General features: G+C 41.4%; 1 protein-coding gene across 1 annotated transcript in view; it reads left to right on the plus strand.

The window, feature by feature from the left end:
• The first annotated feature begins 8,830 nt into the window (after nt 1-8,830).
• Nucleotides 8,831-17,561, plus strand: part of RYR3 (ryanodine receptor 3) — a 336,967-nt gene continuing 328,236 nt past the window's right edge. Inside the window, exon 1 of the mRNA XM_056852142.1 lies at nt 8,831-9,008. Within this exon, the coding sequence (XP_056708120.1) occupies nt 8,958-9,008 (51 nt within the window). The 5' untranslated portion in view covers nt 8,831-8,957. The remainder of the gene's footprint in view (nt 9,009-17,561) is intronic.

Below are 17,561 nucleotides of genomic sequence, written 5' to 3' on the forward strand. Positions count from 1 at the left end.
TGTGGAGTTGTTTCCTGTTGCCCCAGAACAGGGATGGGGAACCTCAGGCCCAGGGGCCGTATGCGCCCCCCGAAGACATTTTCTGCGGCCCTCGGGAGCTCCGGGGCCGGGTGTGTGTGTGTGTGGGGGGTGTGTGGAGGTTGGGGCCTGGTCGCGTGGGGCCAGCGTACACAGGTGTGTGTGTGTGGGGGAAGGCTTTTCTTTCTTCTTCTTTTTCTGTCACTCTCCTTTCCCTCTCTCCCTCTTTTTCTGTCTCTTTGTCTGTCTCCCTCCGTCCTTTTCTTTCTTTCTCCCCCTCCCTCCATTTCTTTCTCCCTTTCTCTCTCTTTTCCCCTCCCTCCCTTTTCCTCTTTCTCTGTTTTCTTTCCTTCCTCCCTTCCTTCCCTGTGGATCGGCTGCCTCCTGGCACCTCGTTTGCTCAGGCCTACCGCTGGCTGCCCTCCCGCCTGGGAGGGGGGGAGGACAAGGGAGTGGGGGTGCCCTCCAGGCCTTCTCTGCGTGGTCTCCCCTGGGGTTGCCAACCTCCAGGTGGTGGCTGGAGACCAGGAAACTGTAGTCTCCCCCCCCGGGAGATCTACACCTGGTTATGGCCCCCGAATAATGTTATAAATGCGCAAATGGCCCTTGACAGGAAAAAGGTTCCCCACCCCTGCCCCAGAAGGTCGGACCAGAACCAACGGTTTGAAATTAAATCAAAAGAGTTTCCATCTAGACATTAGGAAGAATTTTCTAACAGTTAGAACGGTTCCTCAGTGGAACAGGCTTCCTCGGGGAGGCGGTAAGCTCTGCTTCCCAGGAGGTTTTAAAGCAGAGGATAGTTGGCCATCTGTCAGCAATGCTGATTCTATGACCTTAGGCAGATCGTGAGAGGGAGGGCATCATGCCCATCTTCTTGGCATGGAGTAGGGGTCACTGGGGTGTGTGGGGGAGGCAGTTGTGGATTTTCTGCATTGTGCAGGGAGTTGGACTAGTGACCGTGGTCCCTTCCAACTCTATGATTCTATGATTCATCTCAGGCAAGTAGTGTCTTCAGCGTCTCATTCAAGGAGCATCCATTTGTAAGTCTGAATAATTTATTTTTTGCACATTGCACAACTTTGATGCATAATTTGCATGCATGATTTAGCCTGCCATAAGATGATTAATTTTACAGCCAGGATCTGTAACAGTGTCTTTATCCGTAGCATATATAAATGTGTGTCCTGTAAGCTTATAGATAGAGTGCTAGATAAATGAGTACCCAGCTTGCTGGGGGTAAAGGGAAGATGACTAGGGAAGGCACTGGCAAACCACCCCATAAACAAAGTCTGCCTAGTAAACGTCAGGATGTGATGTCACCCCATGGGTCAGGAATGGCCCCGTGCTTGCACAAGGGACCTTTACCTTTAGGGTGCTAGAAAGTTCAAGACAGACAAGTTCAGCAGGTGAACATACCAAGTGGGATCCAGAGGTGAACAACGTTTCAGGAAGCATTTCAGGAAATCCTTGCACCCTCAGAAACGTTAGTCTGGATTCAACCTACAGTGTTCAATGGCCACGACCATTCATGAGTTGAGTCTTAGATCTGTTTGTATGTTTGCTGTCTGACTCAAACAGCAGCCAAAGAGCTTTGTGGCTGTACAATAGCTGTGGAGGCTGAATTGCATTGCCTTCCACCTTCTTGCCTGTCATTGGGTCATGTAATTAAATGACTCAGAGGGGGCTACACTCCCAAGAAAGTGTGTAAAAATGCACGCCTATAAGGTCCAGACTAGATGCTAAATGCAGCCCTACAGAGTGCTTGGGCAAACAGTTCAGGAGGGAAGACTGCAGCCTGTCCTTCCCCTGCATTGCACTCCTGAGCTGAATTGTGTCCTGGTGTGCTTGGGAACATTAGTTCCCTGATGTCATCTCTGACTGTAAAAAGAATACAGTTGGGTTGGGGGAACCCCTGCCCAACTCATGTCAGACATTAATGCCTAGCTTAGGCCTAACCTCTACAATAACATGGACTTATGAACACCAAACGGTAAGACTTCTTTAAGAAAGACATTGCTTATTTATAATCATAAACCCTGTTGCCCTCATTTGTCCTTGTTGTTTTCACTGCATGTTCGAAGATTGTGGGGGAATTCCTCACTTTCCCCAGAAGTGCCTTTTCCCCAAATTGTTTTCTCTCTCAATTCCATTCATTGGAATTTTGGTGGGCATTACCAGTATGTCACTCAGACCCTGCCTACCTATCACCTCCCTCCCTCAAAGTTGTTTTGTGTAGGGCTGTTGATTCGGTTCGGCCCGAACTGAAAATCAGCCGAATTTCCCTTGATTCGGTGGTTTTTAGTTTGGGACGAACTGAACTCAAAAATGGCGGGAAACTGGGGAGCAGAATTCAGCGAGTTCGGGAGTTCAAGAATAAATCCGGCCAATTCGGGGCCGTCAGTAAGCAGCATAACCTTCAGTAAGCAGCATTCTCCTCCCCCGGCCAATCGGTGGCCAAGCTGGGTCTTCTTCTAGCCAATCAGTCAGGATTGAGTACTGGAGGAATCAGCTGATGTGCGGCCCTGCCGGGGAAAGAGAGAGAGAGGGAAATCCTCGTGTGTGTGTGCGGGGGTGCTTGTGCACATTCACTCCTTTCCGTGGCTGCAGGGGGCGCATTTTTTGGGGTACAGACCCCAAACTTTCAGGGGATATTCAGACAAGCCTTCTTAAGAGACCACCCAAGTTTTGTAAACATTGGGTCAGGGGGTCCCGAGATATGGGCTCCCCCCTTTTTCTTTCCATGGCTGCAGGGGGCGCATTTTTGGGTGTGCCGACCCCAAACTTTCAGCGGAGCATCAGACAAGGCTTTTTAAGAGACCCCCCAAGTTTTGTAAACATTGGGTCAGGGGGTCCCGAGATATGGGCTCCACCCCTTTTTCCTCTCCCCCCTTTTCCATTTCCATGGCTGCAGGGGGCGCTTTTTTTGGGGTGCAGCCCCCAAACTTTTATCATAGCTTCAGACAATCCTTCTTAAGAGACCACCCAAGTTTTGTAAAGATGGGTTCAGTGCGCCTATTGGAGTGCGCCTATATTCCTCCCTTTTTATCTCCCCCCCATGTTTTGTTCCATGAACAATGGACGGGGGCACACATGAGGCAGGGTTGCCAGGTCCCTCTTTGCCACCGGAGGGAGATTTTTGGGGCGGAGCCTGAGGAGGGCAGGGTTTGGGGAGGGGAGGGACTTCAATGTCATAGAGTCCATTTTTCAAAGTGGCCATTTTCTCCAGGTGAACTGATCTCTATCGGCTGGAGATCAGTTTTAATAGCAGGAGATCTCCAGCTATTACCTGGAGGTTGGCAACCCTAACACGAGGAGGTTTGTATTCTGCAGAGAGGATGTTTGTAAACAGATTCAGGTGATGGTGACTGAGTCAGGAGAGGGTAATTTAAAATGTAAATGCCCATAGAGGTGGTAAAGCCTCATGGGAAAAGCAGCACAATTTGGAGAGGTGGCATATGACATGCAGCAGAACCATGCCTGTAAGTTTCACAGCAAAACACTTCGAAGGACAGCGGCCACCTTGAAGCTGCGGCTTATGATCTTGCCACAGGGGAAGCTGGCCAAGAGACATATGTGCAGAAAAGGTCCCGATGAGCATGCTTGAATAGCTCCCAAACAGCCTATGGAAAACACAGCTTCCTTCTCATGTCTCCAGAACAAAATATGAGCCAAAGCAATAGGTGCTCTGATGGTCCCTACCGCTGGAAGCTTTTTAATTTGAAGAATAATTAAAATGTACTAACTTCACAAAACTGAACTGTGGACCAATACTGGTGTGTGTGTGTGTGTGTGCTGATATTACAATTTTCCCCATAACCCTCTTCCGATCCAACATTAACATAAGGATGGCTATGTATCTCTACCTTTATAGGTGAAGATGAAGTATTTGTATTATTAATTTGAGCTGAAGGGTGAATCATTAAGTAGTCTGTGATATGTACCCTCAAGTCCTAAATCTGGCTCTGATTGCTACAAAATACATCCCATTAATTTCCATTAAAATCCCAAGCACAATTTTTTGGATTCGAATTCTAGAGGTCAAGTAAATTGAACAGGAATATGTTTAAAGAGAACTAGATTTGTCACAACATGCTATGTAAAATTCAGTTGTAGGTTTTCATTTATGAAAGCGTTTAATAACTACCAATTGCCCGTGTGGACAACTGTAATCTTTGTTTTCAGACTTTTTGCATTTCTAACACTCTTGGGGAAAAAATGTGTTGGAGCTTACTTTTGAACATGCAAAGGACTGAGCTGCAGTCTGAAAATAAGTTCTTATAGTTTAGTTACACCAATTCACGTTTTTCATAAGGTCCTGTAATATCTGTGTGAGGGCATCCAATTGCGAAGTTTTAAAATATACTTATAGCACTTAATCTTTTTTTAAAAAAAAAATCAAATTATCTCAGTATGGGAAATCAGATGTAAAATACATTTTAATTAAAATATTTATACCCAACCTCTCCCTTGTGGCTTAAAGGGGTTTATAATCGCCCAAATTAAAAATATTAAATTAAATATACAAACCCATTTACTCCCCTCCCCAAGAAATGCCTACAGTGTAAACCACATGAAAAGCCCTTGTGACTGAAATGGTCTTGCAACACCTAACAGCATGTCCTCACATCCTGAGGGAGCCCATTTCACAAGATGGGAAACATGGAAAAGGACCAGGTTTTAAGCAGATACCAAGTGAGTCATCTAAAGTGGGGGAATAACTAGAAGGTGGCAACTAGAAAACTGCAGTTGATGCATAGGGACATAAATCTTTTTCTATAAAATTAGTTTTCTTCCACTAATATTACAGTGGAATTTAAAATATTACACGAATTTAAAAGTGTTGTTTCACATCCTTTTCATTTTTTCTTATTATTTAGATCATGGTGGATAAAATAAATCTCAGCAAAGAAAAAAAAAACCCTCTGGCCTATTGATGGAAATTGGAATGTGCCAAGCTTCATAATCAGTGTAAAACTACAGATGGGAACATGCAATATACCAACCTCCCCACCTGCTGCTATCTTTTTTTGAAGAGAATGTATTGGTTTGCTTTCAAATATTTCCTGAAGTACAGTTCTTCATTTTTCCTTCAGGTTTGGCTCACCTCTCTTTAATCAACATAGACTTACCATGTGAGACCTGTGATGTATGAGATTTGTTGTTCCTTTAATGATAGAATTTTCAACGATGCACGGAAAGAACAAAAGAGGGGAAATGGATGAAGAATTTTTTAAAGTTTACCTGCTACAGGGCAACATATTTGCTGCTAACATTAGTGGAGGGAAAATACATGGGGTTGGCTACAAGCTTGGAAAGCTTAGACATATATTCGACAGATATTTTAAAACTGCTTTTAACTGGCTAGAATCACTTTCTAGGTAACAAAGAAGAAGAAGAAGAGTTGGTTTCTATATGCTGACTTTCTCTACCACTTAAGGCATACTCAAACCAGTTTACAATCACCTTCCCTTCCCCTCCCACAACAAACACCCTGTGAGATAGGTGGGGCTGAGAGAGCTGTGACTAGCCCAAGGTCACCCAGCTGGCTTCATGTGGAGGAGTGGGGAAACCAACCTGGTTCACCAGATTAGCGTCCGCCGCTCATGGAGGAGTGGGGAATCGAACCCGGTTCTCCAGATTAGAGTCCACTGCTCCAAACCACCTCTCTTAACCACTACACCACACTGGCTCTCCAAACAGAAAGGGAGAAGGGAGAGCAATTGAGGATCTTGGTAACAAGATGCATTTGTCTCTGTCTGCCACCATATCCCAAACAGCCAACAAAGCAAGTGTGAACACAGGTTACAAGTTTACTATGTGGTAGGATTTTCTACTATATGGTTGTCTGTGGCTGTTTGGTTGTCTTATTAACTACAAATATGGCATGATTATCTATTTATTTAAAATATATAGGCCTAACTTTCTCCCAAAGAGGACCAAAGGCAAGGAACAAAAATGACACAATTTCTTTTAAAAGCAGAAAACTGCAAAAGCAAAAAAAAAAAGTTTAACATTTTAAAAAGTAAAGTTCTTTGTCAAAGATTAAGGTTTACTCACATGGTTGGAATGTTCTTTGTATTAGTAATCTATAATAAGTAGGGTTGCCAACCTCCAGGTAGTAGCAGGAGATCTTCTATTACAACTGATCTCCTGCCGATAGGGATCAGTTCACTTGGAGAAAATGGCCGCTTTGCTAATTGGACTCTATGGTATTCAAGCCCCTCCCTCCTCAGGCTCCTCCTGCCAGTGGTGAGGAGGGTCCTGGCAACCCTAATAACAAGTAATAATAATTAAGTGCCTCAAGTCACAACCAACATATGGTGACCCTTCATGGGGTTTTCATGGCAAGATATGAACAGATGTGGTTAGCTGTTGCCTTGCTCTGCACAGCAACCCTGGTCCACATTAGTGGTTTCCTGTCCAAGTGCTGACCATGGCTTTCAAATCTGTAGCTGCTGAAAATTAATAGGGAAAGAATCTCCCTGATTCATACTAGAACCTTCTTTTAAGAAACACTCTTCTCTGCTTTTTCTTCCTGGTTTTCAGCATTGTGTAAGATTTAAAATGCTGCCATTTTCATCTGGTATTCCCCCCACCCCAAATTTTCATGTATGTGGTGTTTAATCTGCATTTTTTCCTCTACTGAGAAACTGTACACTGTGATATGTTTGTGTTTTGTGTGAGGTTGGTGTATGTGTAAATGCACTTAATTAAAACTTTTGCCGTCTTTGGCCTCAGATGTGGGCTTCTTTTATTTTGGATCTGTTGCACAAGTGTGCACAGTATAGCAACCATTAGGGGAAAATTATGCGAAATCCACATCAGTAAGAATACCTGCAGAGAATAGAGGTGGATGCACAACAAGAGTATGTTTAATCTTCCTATCATAACTGTTTCCTGCTGTAAATAAGGACCCAGTAGTAGTAACTAAACATTTCAAGAATAATTTGAGGAATATGTCGAAGGAATGTTTTCATTTCATAGCAACAGAACAAGTTGATAACTAGGGATGGAGTGACAGCAACCATGGAGTATTATAAAAGCAACCTTGGTTGTCTGCATCACAGCACTTAAGCACACATTTAAGAAGCAAGCAAACCTTCCCACATGGTATTTGCCCAAACAAACAACCTTTGTTTTTTTTTTGCATTTTACCCTCCAAGAAGAGAAGGAAAATATACCAGAGCTGCATGTGGCTAGTAGGTTCCACCTTCTCAGGTTAGTAGTGAGGCAAGCTGCTGGCAGCAATTTTTATGGTGCTTGAATGTACGGAAAGATACAGAGTTTTACTTTCTAACCATCAAACAAAAACAAGAAGATCTAACATGGATTTTCACTAAATGAAGTGGTGAAAGAAGCTGATATTGTGTGGACTTGGGATACAGGAATATTGCCTCTAATATATGACCCTTAATATTTACTCCTTTATTTTATATTAGTACGTGTAGTATGAAATGTTCTTTGCCATGAATTCCTGAGTTTGTATCGAGAGAAATTCATAGTGTGTTATGTTATACCAGTAAGAGCCGTGTGGTAAGCTGCAGTACTGCAGTCCCAAGCACTGCTCACAACCTGAGTTCGATCCCAACGGAAGTTGGTTTTAGGTAGCCGGCTCAAGGTCGACTCAGCCTTCCATCCTTCCGAGGTCGGTAAAATGAGGACCCAGGTTACTGGGGGTAAAGGGAAGATGACTGGGGAAGGCAGTAACTGTTTAAGGACATGTAAAAACAACAAGAACAACAAAAACAGTGAAATCAGACAGCATGAAAATTTGATTATAAAAGCTAGTACCCCGTAAGTCCAAACAGCAAGCCCAAATGTGAATGTCTTACTGTGTTTCTGAAAGTGGCACAGGCATTTTTGTGCAGCTTCTTATTAGTTCCACAGGTTTTTCTTCAGGTCACTTTTTGATTGTGCATTTTGGTGACTGCCATAGGGGAGGCTATGTAGTAGCCACCAAGAAGGCTGCTGGATGAACAAAACAAAAAACTGGAAAGGCATGTTTCTGTTAATTTGATGGATTGTGAGGGACTGTGGAGTGGAAAGGGTCAATGAAAGTCTTGTCCTCATCATGCTTACTTCTTTTAGAAAATCCTATTGATTTCAATGGAAGAGTCTCACAAGCAAACATGCTTGTAGGACTGTCAGATCCATGCTGTGTCAAATGGCTGTATTTGCTTCAATATTGTGGGAGCAAGGGAATCTGAAAGGAAATGATCATATATTTTCTGTTTATATTTCATCGTGCTTCAGATTAAAAACTTTCTCCAAAACTTGTTATGATTGAAAAATGGCACCATGATTAACAACTGCACATTCTTCCTTTATACGATTAAATAGTCTTGCCTGAGAATTATTTCTGTTTCAATAGAAAGGCAACAATTGGCTTATTTGGGCTGTTAAAATTGTCATTTTAGGAAGGATAGTGATCGTATCTTCTTTGAATACTCATCAATAGGGAAGAGATGCTGATGGTGACACTTTTTTACATGCAAAAAAAAAGCAACCAACGGGAAGCACTAATCGAGCAAAATGGGAATGAGAGCTTTGCTTTCATTAACATTATCCCACTATTGTGCTTTTGAGAGACATTTAAAGGGGAGGGGAAAAAACCCTTAGCGATGATTCCTGCAATGCCTACAACGATAGGTTTCCCCTGAGAAGGGGGGGGGAGAGAGAGAAGGAGGGAGGGAGGGAAGGAGTGGGGGGGACTAGAGGGGTTAGCTTGCTGTGGTTTAGGGAAGGAGGCTCAGTTGGTTCTGGCAGTGAGGGGGTTGACTGACAGTCTGCAGTGCAGTGGAGTTAGCTGGGCTCCCTATATGGCTATGGATTAGCTATATGCTAATACCGACAGAGAGAAAAAAGAGCTGTGCTGAGACCGGCAAACTGCTGCCGGTGGAGGCAATCAGAGGCTGAGCAGAGCTACCTCCTCCAAAGCCATGGCTGAAGGGGGTGAAGGAGGGGAAGATGAAATACAGTTCCTACGAACTGTAAGTATCTGGTTGTTGTTGTTGTTTTTTCTAGGTCAGGAACCAGTTTCTATCCCCCTTGGTTTTCTTGACTGTTTCTTCCGTATTGCATTACAGAATAACATTTTCCCCAGCCTCTCTCCTTTTGCTTGGTTACCCAGGGAGGATTGTTTGGGAAGAGGGAAATAATGCAAAAGATTCTGTCTGAAAGAGACAGGCTTTGAGCGTTCTCTGTGCCATCTCCCTTTAAACCTGCTTACTAGCTAGCTCAGTACCAGTTTGTTACAGAAAGAGAGATGTTTGCTGTGTGCTCCTTCTGCTTTGAAGCATCCTTGTCAACTTTGGACTTGGGCTACTAAATGCTGCATGCTCAGATACCTGACCTCTGAAACTTCTGTCTAGGTTTCATTTCACCAACAATTAAGAGGAGCTTTGCAGGTGGAAGAGAATTTTAAAAAATGATCAATAGGTTCTGACACCCCTGCAATCCACCCCTTTATAGCCAATGTACAGGCATAATGAATGTTCTTGTTGTGAACAAGTCTATTTCAGAAGTAAACTGATACTTTGCTTTAAGAGCAGGCTTATTTTACATGGCTGCAGAGCTTTCTCTGACCAATTATGTTAATCAGTATAATAATCCATAGTTCCCATATTTTTTTATAAAGAGATTTCAAACCATTCATCTATAAGGTTTTATACAAGCTAGCGTAATTAGCTCTGATTTTAGAGTCTGATCCACACACTAACTTTTCTGGTGTGAGGTGGGAGACATCCTTTCCTTCTTTATTCTTTCAAAATCCTACCTATTGAAGTATAAATGGCATGAGCTACAGCCTTTCAAATGCGCTGTTTGCTTCCATTAGCCCCTTGCCTTTTCCCTCATTCTTTGTGTGAAACAGTTAAAAACACAGAGAGTCCCCACAGTTTATAATACAACTTTTTAAAAGGTGAGTTTCCAAAGCCGATATGCTCACTATCCAAAATAAGTATTTGGTACCCATCATTGCAGGTGGCCGGGGAGGGTGAGGGAGGAGGGATGGATGTGAGAGAAGGGGTGGCTGGTGCAGTTTCTGAAAACTGTGAAGTGTGGTAAGTGTTGCTGGCACTTGGATGCCACTGAGAATCTTGTGATGAGAAATGTGATTTCAACAAAGTACACTTTCATTCCATTATGTTTTCCATGGCTTTATGTGGTGTGGGAGTGGGATCTCTTTCACTCAGTGATCGCACAGTTCTATGCAGAGTTATTGATTTCAGTGGACTGGGACTGGAGTAACTCTGCATAGATTATTGCTCTTGAAACACCTAAGTCATGAGCAGTCCCTGGTTCTTCCTGATTCTTCCAAAGTATGTCTCTGGCATGGCGCTCTTCCTTATAGTTGTCCAAAGTGCTTCATTTCATAGGCTCACTGAATAATAAAGTAGCAAATAAGCAGCAAATAAGATAATATGTGATGAGACCGCAACCTGATTTATCACTGGGAGTCAGAGAAGACCTTTCCATCTTTTACTGAACCAGTATGAAGATGAACTTCTTTTTATAAAGGTTTTTTTCTCTTGGTACCATGAAATAGTGCATCACAATAGAACTGCTGTTCCATGTGCCTACCCAATACCACTCTTTATTTTGCGTCCCCAGTTCTCATCCCAAAGCCAAAAAACAAAACGAAATAAAAACCCTGTCCTCTCTTCTCTCATCTCTCAGAAAGACATCCGCTACTAAATCCTTCCCTGAATTCTACAAACCAAGATGATTAGTATTATTAGTCTTTTACTTACTTCAGTGGTAGTGGCCATAAATAAGATTAATTACACTTTTTGGTTCATTAATGGTTTATTAAGGCATAAACACAATATGAAAGCCTTTTTGCTTATGGGATATTAGATCTTCTATTGGACTAACTACTAACCTACATCCTGTCCTAAATAATTCTGTCCTAAAACACATATATCTATACCAGACTCTTTCCTTAAAGCATTTATAGGTTCTTACATGAGGTACAACTCCAGTCTCATACTGGCAGACATTATTGCTTATTTTACAAACATGCTGAGGGCTAGATTTCACAGTACTAGGCTTACAACATATTAGATGTAGTTGTTAAAAATCATCTATATAATAGGATTTCTCACTGAATGTGCTACTCTGTATATGTGAGAGATGTTCTACTTGGCCCCATACTTTTTATGAGCAACTTGATATCTTCATGTATTAGTAAAATCTATGTAAGTCAAGAAATCAAATCTGATCTGAAGTCAAATCTGATTTTTCCCCATTTTCACACCCATTTTAAAATTCTTTTTAATCCACTTTAGTTGTATTTTCTAAATGATAATAGTTGTGCTTGTGTCTAAATATTTCTAGTTTGCCATCTGATTGTAATTTGTGTGATTTAGGACCTGTTTTGTTGTTGTAAGCATATAGGACTGGAGCCTATCATGGAGTTTATTCACACAATTTGGATACTGTTAAGTCTGGGTCGCTGTACTGAACCAATGTATCTAGCAAAGAAATTCCAGGATGTCCTTGCTGACTACCTTAGAACACATATTTTCCATGGTTAATTTCCAAAATGAAAGGTGATAGGATTCAAGCTCACCTAGACATCACATTCTCTTCTCAAGACTGGCCCAAAACATTTTGTTGTCTCCCAAAGAGCCTAGAAGTGTCCTTCAGGATTCCTTGCAATGTGGGTGAAGGGGTTCCTCTATTAAATTGCACACAACTGCATCCTCTATGCAAGAAATTCTGGCATTTGAATTAAATTTTATTTCATTGGGACAAATGAAATTATTACAACGACTTGTATTGCTTATATAGTCAAGCCAACTGTTCTACTGCCTTGGAAGCATTTCAAATATACGAGAAATGGATGTAGCTATTTGTAATGAGGCAAAGCCAGTCTCTTTGTCTGGCATTGTAAACAACAATATTAATCTGTATTGCATTTTAGAATGTTCAAAGCATGTCCTATATGTCATATAAGCAACCCTTACTTATATAGGACCCTATAATAAAGGTCACTATTATTCTCCTATTACAGGTGAAGCTCTGAGGCTGAGAGATAGGGGCTTGCTTTGCCCACCTGGGGAGTTCATGGCAGAGGTGGGATTTGAATCAGGGACTTGCTGTACAAACTGTTATCCATTAAACTACTCTAGTTTCTCAAAACAGACTGTAAAGTTGCTTCCACAGGTATCCTGTTCTGCCTAGGCTTCCATACTGCAGTGCAGGACTTTGTCCTCTATTTGTCCTGCTTCCATGTTTTCTTCCTTTAACTGCAATCTTTCTCGAAACTGGTTTGCTATGATCTTTTCAGAAGGATTGCAATCAAAGCTCATTTGCATGCTGTGTGCACAGGAAGGTGGGTATCTTTGCAGGTCCTGCCCAGATCAGCAGAATTGTCCGTGACTAAGCTCTTCCACCCCAACACTCCACAGTCAGATGGCTGTTTGGGCATTTTAAAAATGTAATTATTATATCATTAGTAATGATTAATCCATTTCCCCACGTACCAACATTTGAGCTTTCAAAGCAAGGCTGGTATCCTGTAATCCCTTTATGTAAGAACTGAGGTCCATTAAATTAGTGGGACATTTTCACAGTTGGTAGCCAGGGCAAGTAATTCTCTATCAACCTCATCTACTTCATTTTTGTGTGGTTTATGTTGCCCTTTTGCACTCCTTGGACAGAGAAGTGGTACAAATGTTCCATTCTTTCAATGGGCTTCCACTGTGGAACTTAATCATTGCTTTTGCATTAATGTTTCATATCTTAAGATTTGCTCATGTCTCCTCCTTAATGTATTAAATGTTAGAAATGAGAAGCAAAATCTCATCAGTGACACACACAAACACATACACATATGTACACATGCAGATACACACCTATTTACACAGTGTGTTCATTTTGTTTTGCTTTCAGCCATGAATATCTGTTTCATAACTGTGCTGAAAGATTTGCAAATTACAAAAATCAAAAAGTAAATGTGGGCCAATTTGATAAATGGTCAGGAATAAATTCACTGAGTTTATCCTGTGGAAGTTGTTTGTATATAAGGGCTGCACAGGACTCTTAAATGCTGAGGATGGGACATGTTAAGCGTGCAGAGTGGCCTGTCTTTGCTAATAATGGTAGAAGTCAGAACAAATTTCCCGGCTGCAACATTGGATGGTGACCTGGTATCTTTAGGATGAAAGTGGGAGTTGGGCTTGTGTACATTGCTTCTTTTGGCCACGGTGACTTATGGAAAGAATGGGAAATTGTAGAATCTTCATCACCAGGAGGACAGGCTGTGGAAATAAGCCTGTGTTTCTTGAAGGTTGCCATGGTACAGTGATTAGAGACCATTGGTTTTCTTCCAGATGGTTGAGTTTGGGATTGTGTATCTATCAAATTCTTATTGCACTTTTATCATTTTTCTGTTCAAGACAATTTTTTTCCTACCGTCTCTTCTAAATATGAAATAATTATTTGGATTAAAGAGTATGCATGTAGCACCGTAAAAAAAAAATCAGCATAATTATATTGTAAGAAGCTTTGATTCAGGAAGTGAAGAAAAATATATAGCCACAGTTATAGTTATCTGACAAAATTTTCCCAGTATGAGATGATGGCTATACTGGTAATGTGTGTGTGAATGGGTGGGTAATCTATGGAGATCAATATTTAAACTTTGGAGGGCTACACTGTAATCAAAGTGCTATTCTGTTGCAGGTAAATTACAAACAGACAACAAACAGATTTTGTATGTAAGAAAGGGTATGTTTGTAGGTTGAAGCAGTTTGTTTTTCTGTGCCTAAAACTGCAAACAGAAATTCAGCAGGTGAATTATTTCCCATCACTACGTTTGAATGCCAAGTAAAGTTTCATTTACTTTTCTTGGCACACACAAGTAGTGATTCTGATCATTATCCAGTTAAGATTCAGGAGTTCTACACCATTCTTCAGTGTTGGTAACAGAAGACTATGATCAAGGTCTATAAAACCATACATTGTGTAGGACTGATGATTAATGGAAAATAAATTATGTAATCCTTTTCAGGATAGAAAAATGCAAGATTTTTTTTTCTGAAATCAGAGGGAAGCAATTTTAAGATGAAACAGTGGGAAATGCCATTTCAGACAATACATAAAATCTATGGAATTAATTGTCACTGTGTGGTGTGGAACTGTGAAGGGCCCTGCTGTGAATGTAAAGGATTAGATGTAAAGCTGATTTGTGAGGATAGTTAGAAGCCCAACTTCTATATTCAGACAGAGATGGTATAACTTTGATTTTGCAGGGACATCGAAAGATATTGTCAGTTTGTCCTACTTATGATCTTCCCTGAGGCATCTCATTGGACATTGTTGGAGAAAGAATGTGCTTGTGGAATTCCAATAATTGCTTTAGGAAAGAACGGTGACATGATTTGGTGCTGTGCAATGTGATGGCCACAGACAGTTGTCCTCATGAAAAGACTGCAGGTGCAGATAGTAGCTTTAAATGCTTATGAAACATAGAAACTTGTTGGGTTTTTAAAAATGTGTATATATAAAACCACAACTTTTGACTTGGTGTAAGATGCCAAGATTTGGGTATTAAGCCTAGTGCTACCATGTGAGTTGGCGTGATGATTCTAAAATAGAGTTGAACATTTTTTTAAATATCCTGCTAAAACGGTATTATGGTAGGAACAAGACCAAAGCATATGTAACATTCCTCCTATAGACTTGCATCTTTGACAAGCGTTTTGCCTTGTCATTCCCAGTCTGAAGAATATATGTGGAGTCCAATGAATCTTTAGATATTCTTGAGTTGCAATCTAAGGCACAAGGAAGATTATGTTGTAGTTTCAGGATTTAGTTCCAATGAGAACCAATTAACTGCATGTTAATTTTATTATTGCATTTAATGGGTTGCACGTCAACTGCAAGTCTAGGACTCAGAGCAAAATAAGAGCATCAATACTGATGTGCCTTTCTTTCTAAATGATTCTATAGAGCTAAAATAGTAATATGGAGATACTGATGCTGCTAAAGAATCCAGCCCAAATTTGGTCTGAAGACAATGTCTGAATTGCAGGTATTGCCAAACATTAGAAGAGGGTATGTGGAATTATTTTTTAAGATTGTCAAAGGATTTAGGGCTGCCAGGCTAGCCTGATCTCGTCAGATCTCAGAAGCTAAGCAGGGTCAGCCCTGGTTAGTATTTGGATGGGAGACCACCAAGGAATACTAGGGTTGCTGTGCAGAGGAAGGCACTGGCAAACCACCTCTGTTAGTCTCTTGCCATGAAAACCCCCAAAGGGGTCGCCATAAGTCAGCTGCGACTTGATGGCACTTTACACACACACACATGATCTAGTAGCTGAGATTAAGGATGCTGTGAATTATTCTGTAAACACATTTGATGGTCGAACTTACTGTGTTTGAAGGTTGTCATCAGATGTGAGCCAATTGCTTGGTCTGTTCAGTTTGTGTTGAGCACCGCAAATGCCTGCTGAACCAGTTTGCATCAGGTTTTCTCAAAACTTTGCCCTGCACAAGGACCCTGCCAATTCAAACTGATCAGCAGCCATTACCATCACTAAGGACTACTTAGATGAACACCTAAAGGTAGGATTTTATTGAAACACGGCATTTATTGATGACTGATTTATATTATTTGTGAGTGATTTAATTGTCTGTTTAAACTAGTGACTGCTGGGCAGAGCAGTTATGCTGCAAGGAAAGGGAAGTAGTAGACATCAGCTGGGCTGTGGGAGAACCTTTGAAAGATGGGCACACCCCTTGTACCAAACAAAGTAAAATGGAAGATTTTTTTTTTGTAGAGGGAGCCCTATGGGCTAATAATAAATATCAGTGCCTATCTGAGGAGTCAGGACTACCTCTAATCTCAAACTCTCAATCTTTACAACCCTCACAACTAGATGAGGGTTTGAGGGAATCACCCAACCTTACTGATCTTTCCCAAGTTTTTCCAGAGGCAAACAAGAGACCAGAACTAAAGAGAGCAGAGATTTTGGACTACTTTGCTAAGCAAGCTCTTTTAATTGGCCAGACACTTGATAAAATATATGAGACATGATAGAGATCTATAAAATTATAAGACATAAGGGGAGACATGATAGAGGTCTATAAAATTATGCATGGTTTGGAAAGAGTGGACATGGAGAAGTTTTTCTTCCTCTCCCATAATACTAGAACACGGGGGTCATCTGCTAAAGCTGGAGAGCGAGAGATTCAAAACAGATAAAAGGAAGTATTTTTTCACACAATGCATAGTTAAATTGTGGAACTCCCTGCCCCAGGATGTGGTGATGGCTGCCAGCTTGGAGGGCTTTAAGAGGGGAGTGGACATATTCATGGAGGAGAGGGGTATTCATGGCTGTTAGTTAGAATGGATGTTAGTCATGCTGCATACCTATTCTCTCTAGTATCAGAGGAGCATGCCTATTATTTTGGGTGCGGTGGAACACAGGCAGGATGGTGCTGCTGCACTCGTCTTGTTTGTGGCTTCCTAAAGGCACCTGGTTGGCCACTGTGTGAACAGACTTCTGGACTTGATGGGCCTTGGCCTGATCCAGCAGGGCCTTTCTTATGTTCTTATGAAAAATTATATTTGATAATCCAATGCTGCCAGAGGGAGCTGAGGGTAAATACAAATGTCCAAACAAATAGGAAACCATCTTCCGGAAATTGATTTCCAATTGCAACAAGAGGAGAAGTTATCAAGAGTCCCTCTTCTGACCCAGCTTACCTCTCAGGCCCGCATGAAGAGTTCTGTCAGATAGTGCTGGAAGTCCACTCCTATCTGGGCTAATATATACACTGGCTTCCAAAATGGCATGCCAGGCAGCACCTAGCTTTTCTGTTGAATATATCAAATATCGATTTAAAAGCAGTAGAAAGGATCCGGGGGCCAATATATCACGATTGGCTCCTGCTTACTTTTCTCTCACAAAAAGCCAATTGTGCTGTTCTACATGGACAGAGAAACAACCAGTTGAACACCCACAATGTACAAACTATCAAACTGATCATTGAAAAATCATTGAAAAATAATGTGTCTTACCAACTGGCAAACAAAGCATGAGCCAAGCCAGCGGGTATTTGAGCAACTTTAGCTGAGATCAGCAAAAGATACCTTGTTTGGTCCAGAATAGAGCAGGAGCCTAGTGGCACCATAAAAGCTAACAAAATTAATTCTAGCCCAAAACGTTCACAAGTTAGAACTATACAGTCCAGTTTTTCTAAAGAATCACTTCCCCTATTTGAATATTAGTGTTACCACAAAGTTATAGTTGATGTATATCTATCTCTGAGACCTAAAGTGTCCCAGCCATGCGAAAGATAAAACTGTTATCTTTCTAGAATAGCCCATTCAGGACTATTTTCCAGTGGATGGTGTGTCATGCCAAAATTTAGCTTGAGGAATACAGAATGCCATATGATCTAGCTTAAATTTGAGAAGACTAAAACTACTGTCTAATGGCAACTGTAGGGTTTTTACTTGCAATTAATTATCTGCATCATCTTTGGCCTTCTCACTGAATGAATGAACAAAACACAGCATCCACGTGATG

The sequence above is a fragment of the Euleptes europaea genome, chromosome 6 (genome assembly GCF_029931775.1).
Source record: "Euleptes europaea isolate rEulEur1 chromosome 6, rEulEur1.hap1, whole genome shotgun sequence".
NCBI classification, from domain to species: Eukaryota; Metazoa; Chordata; class Lepidosauria; order Squamata; family Sphaerodactylidae; genus Euleptes; species Euleptes europaea.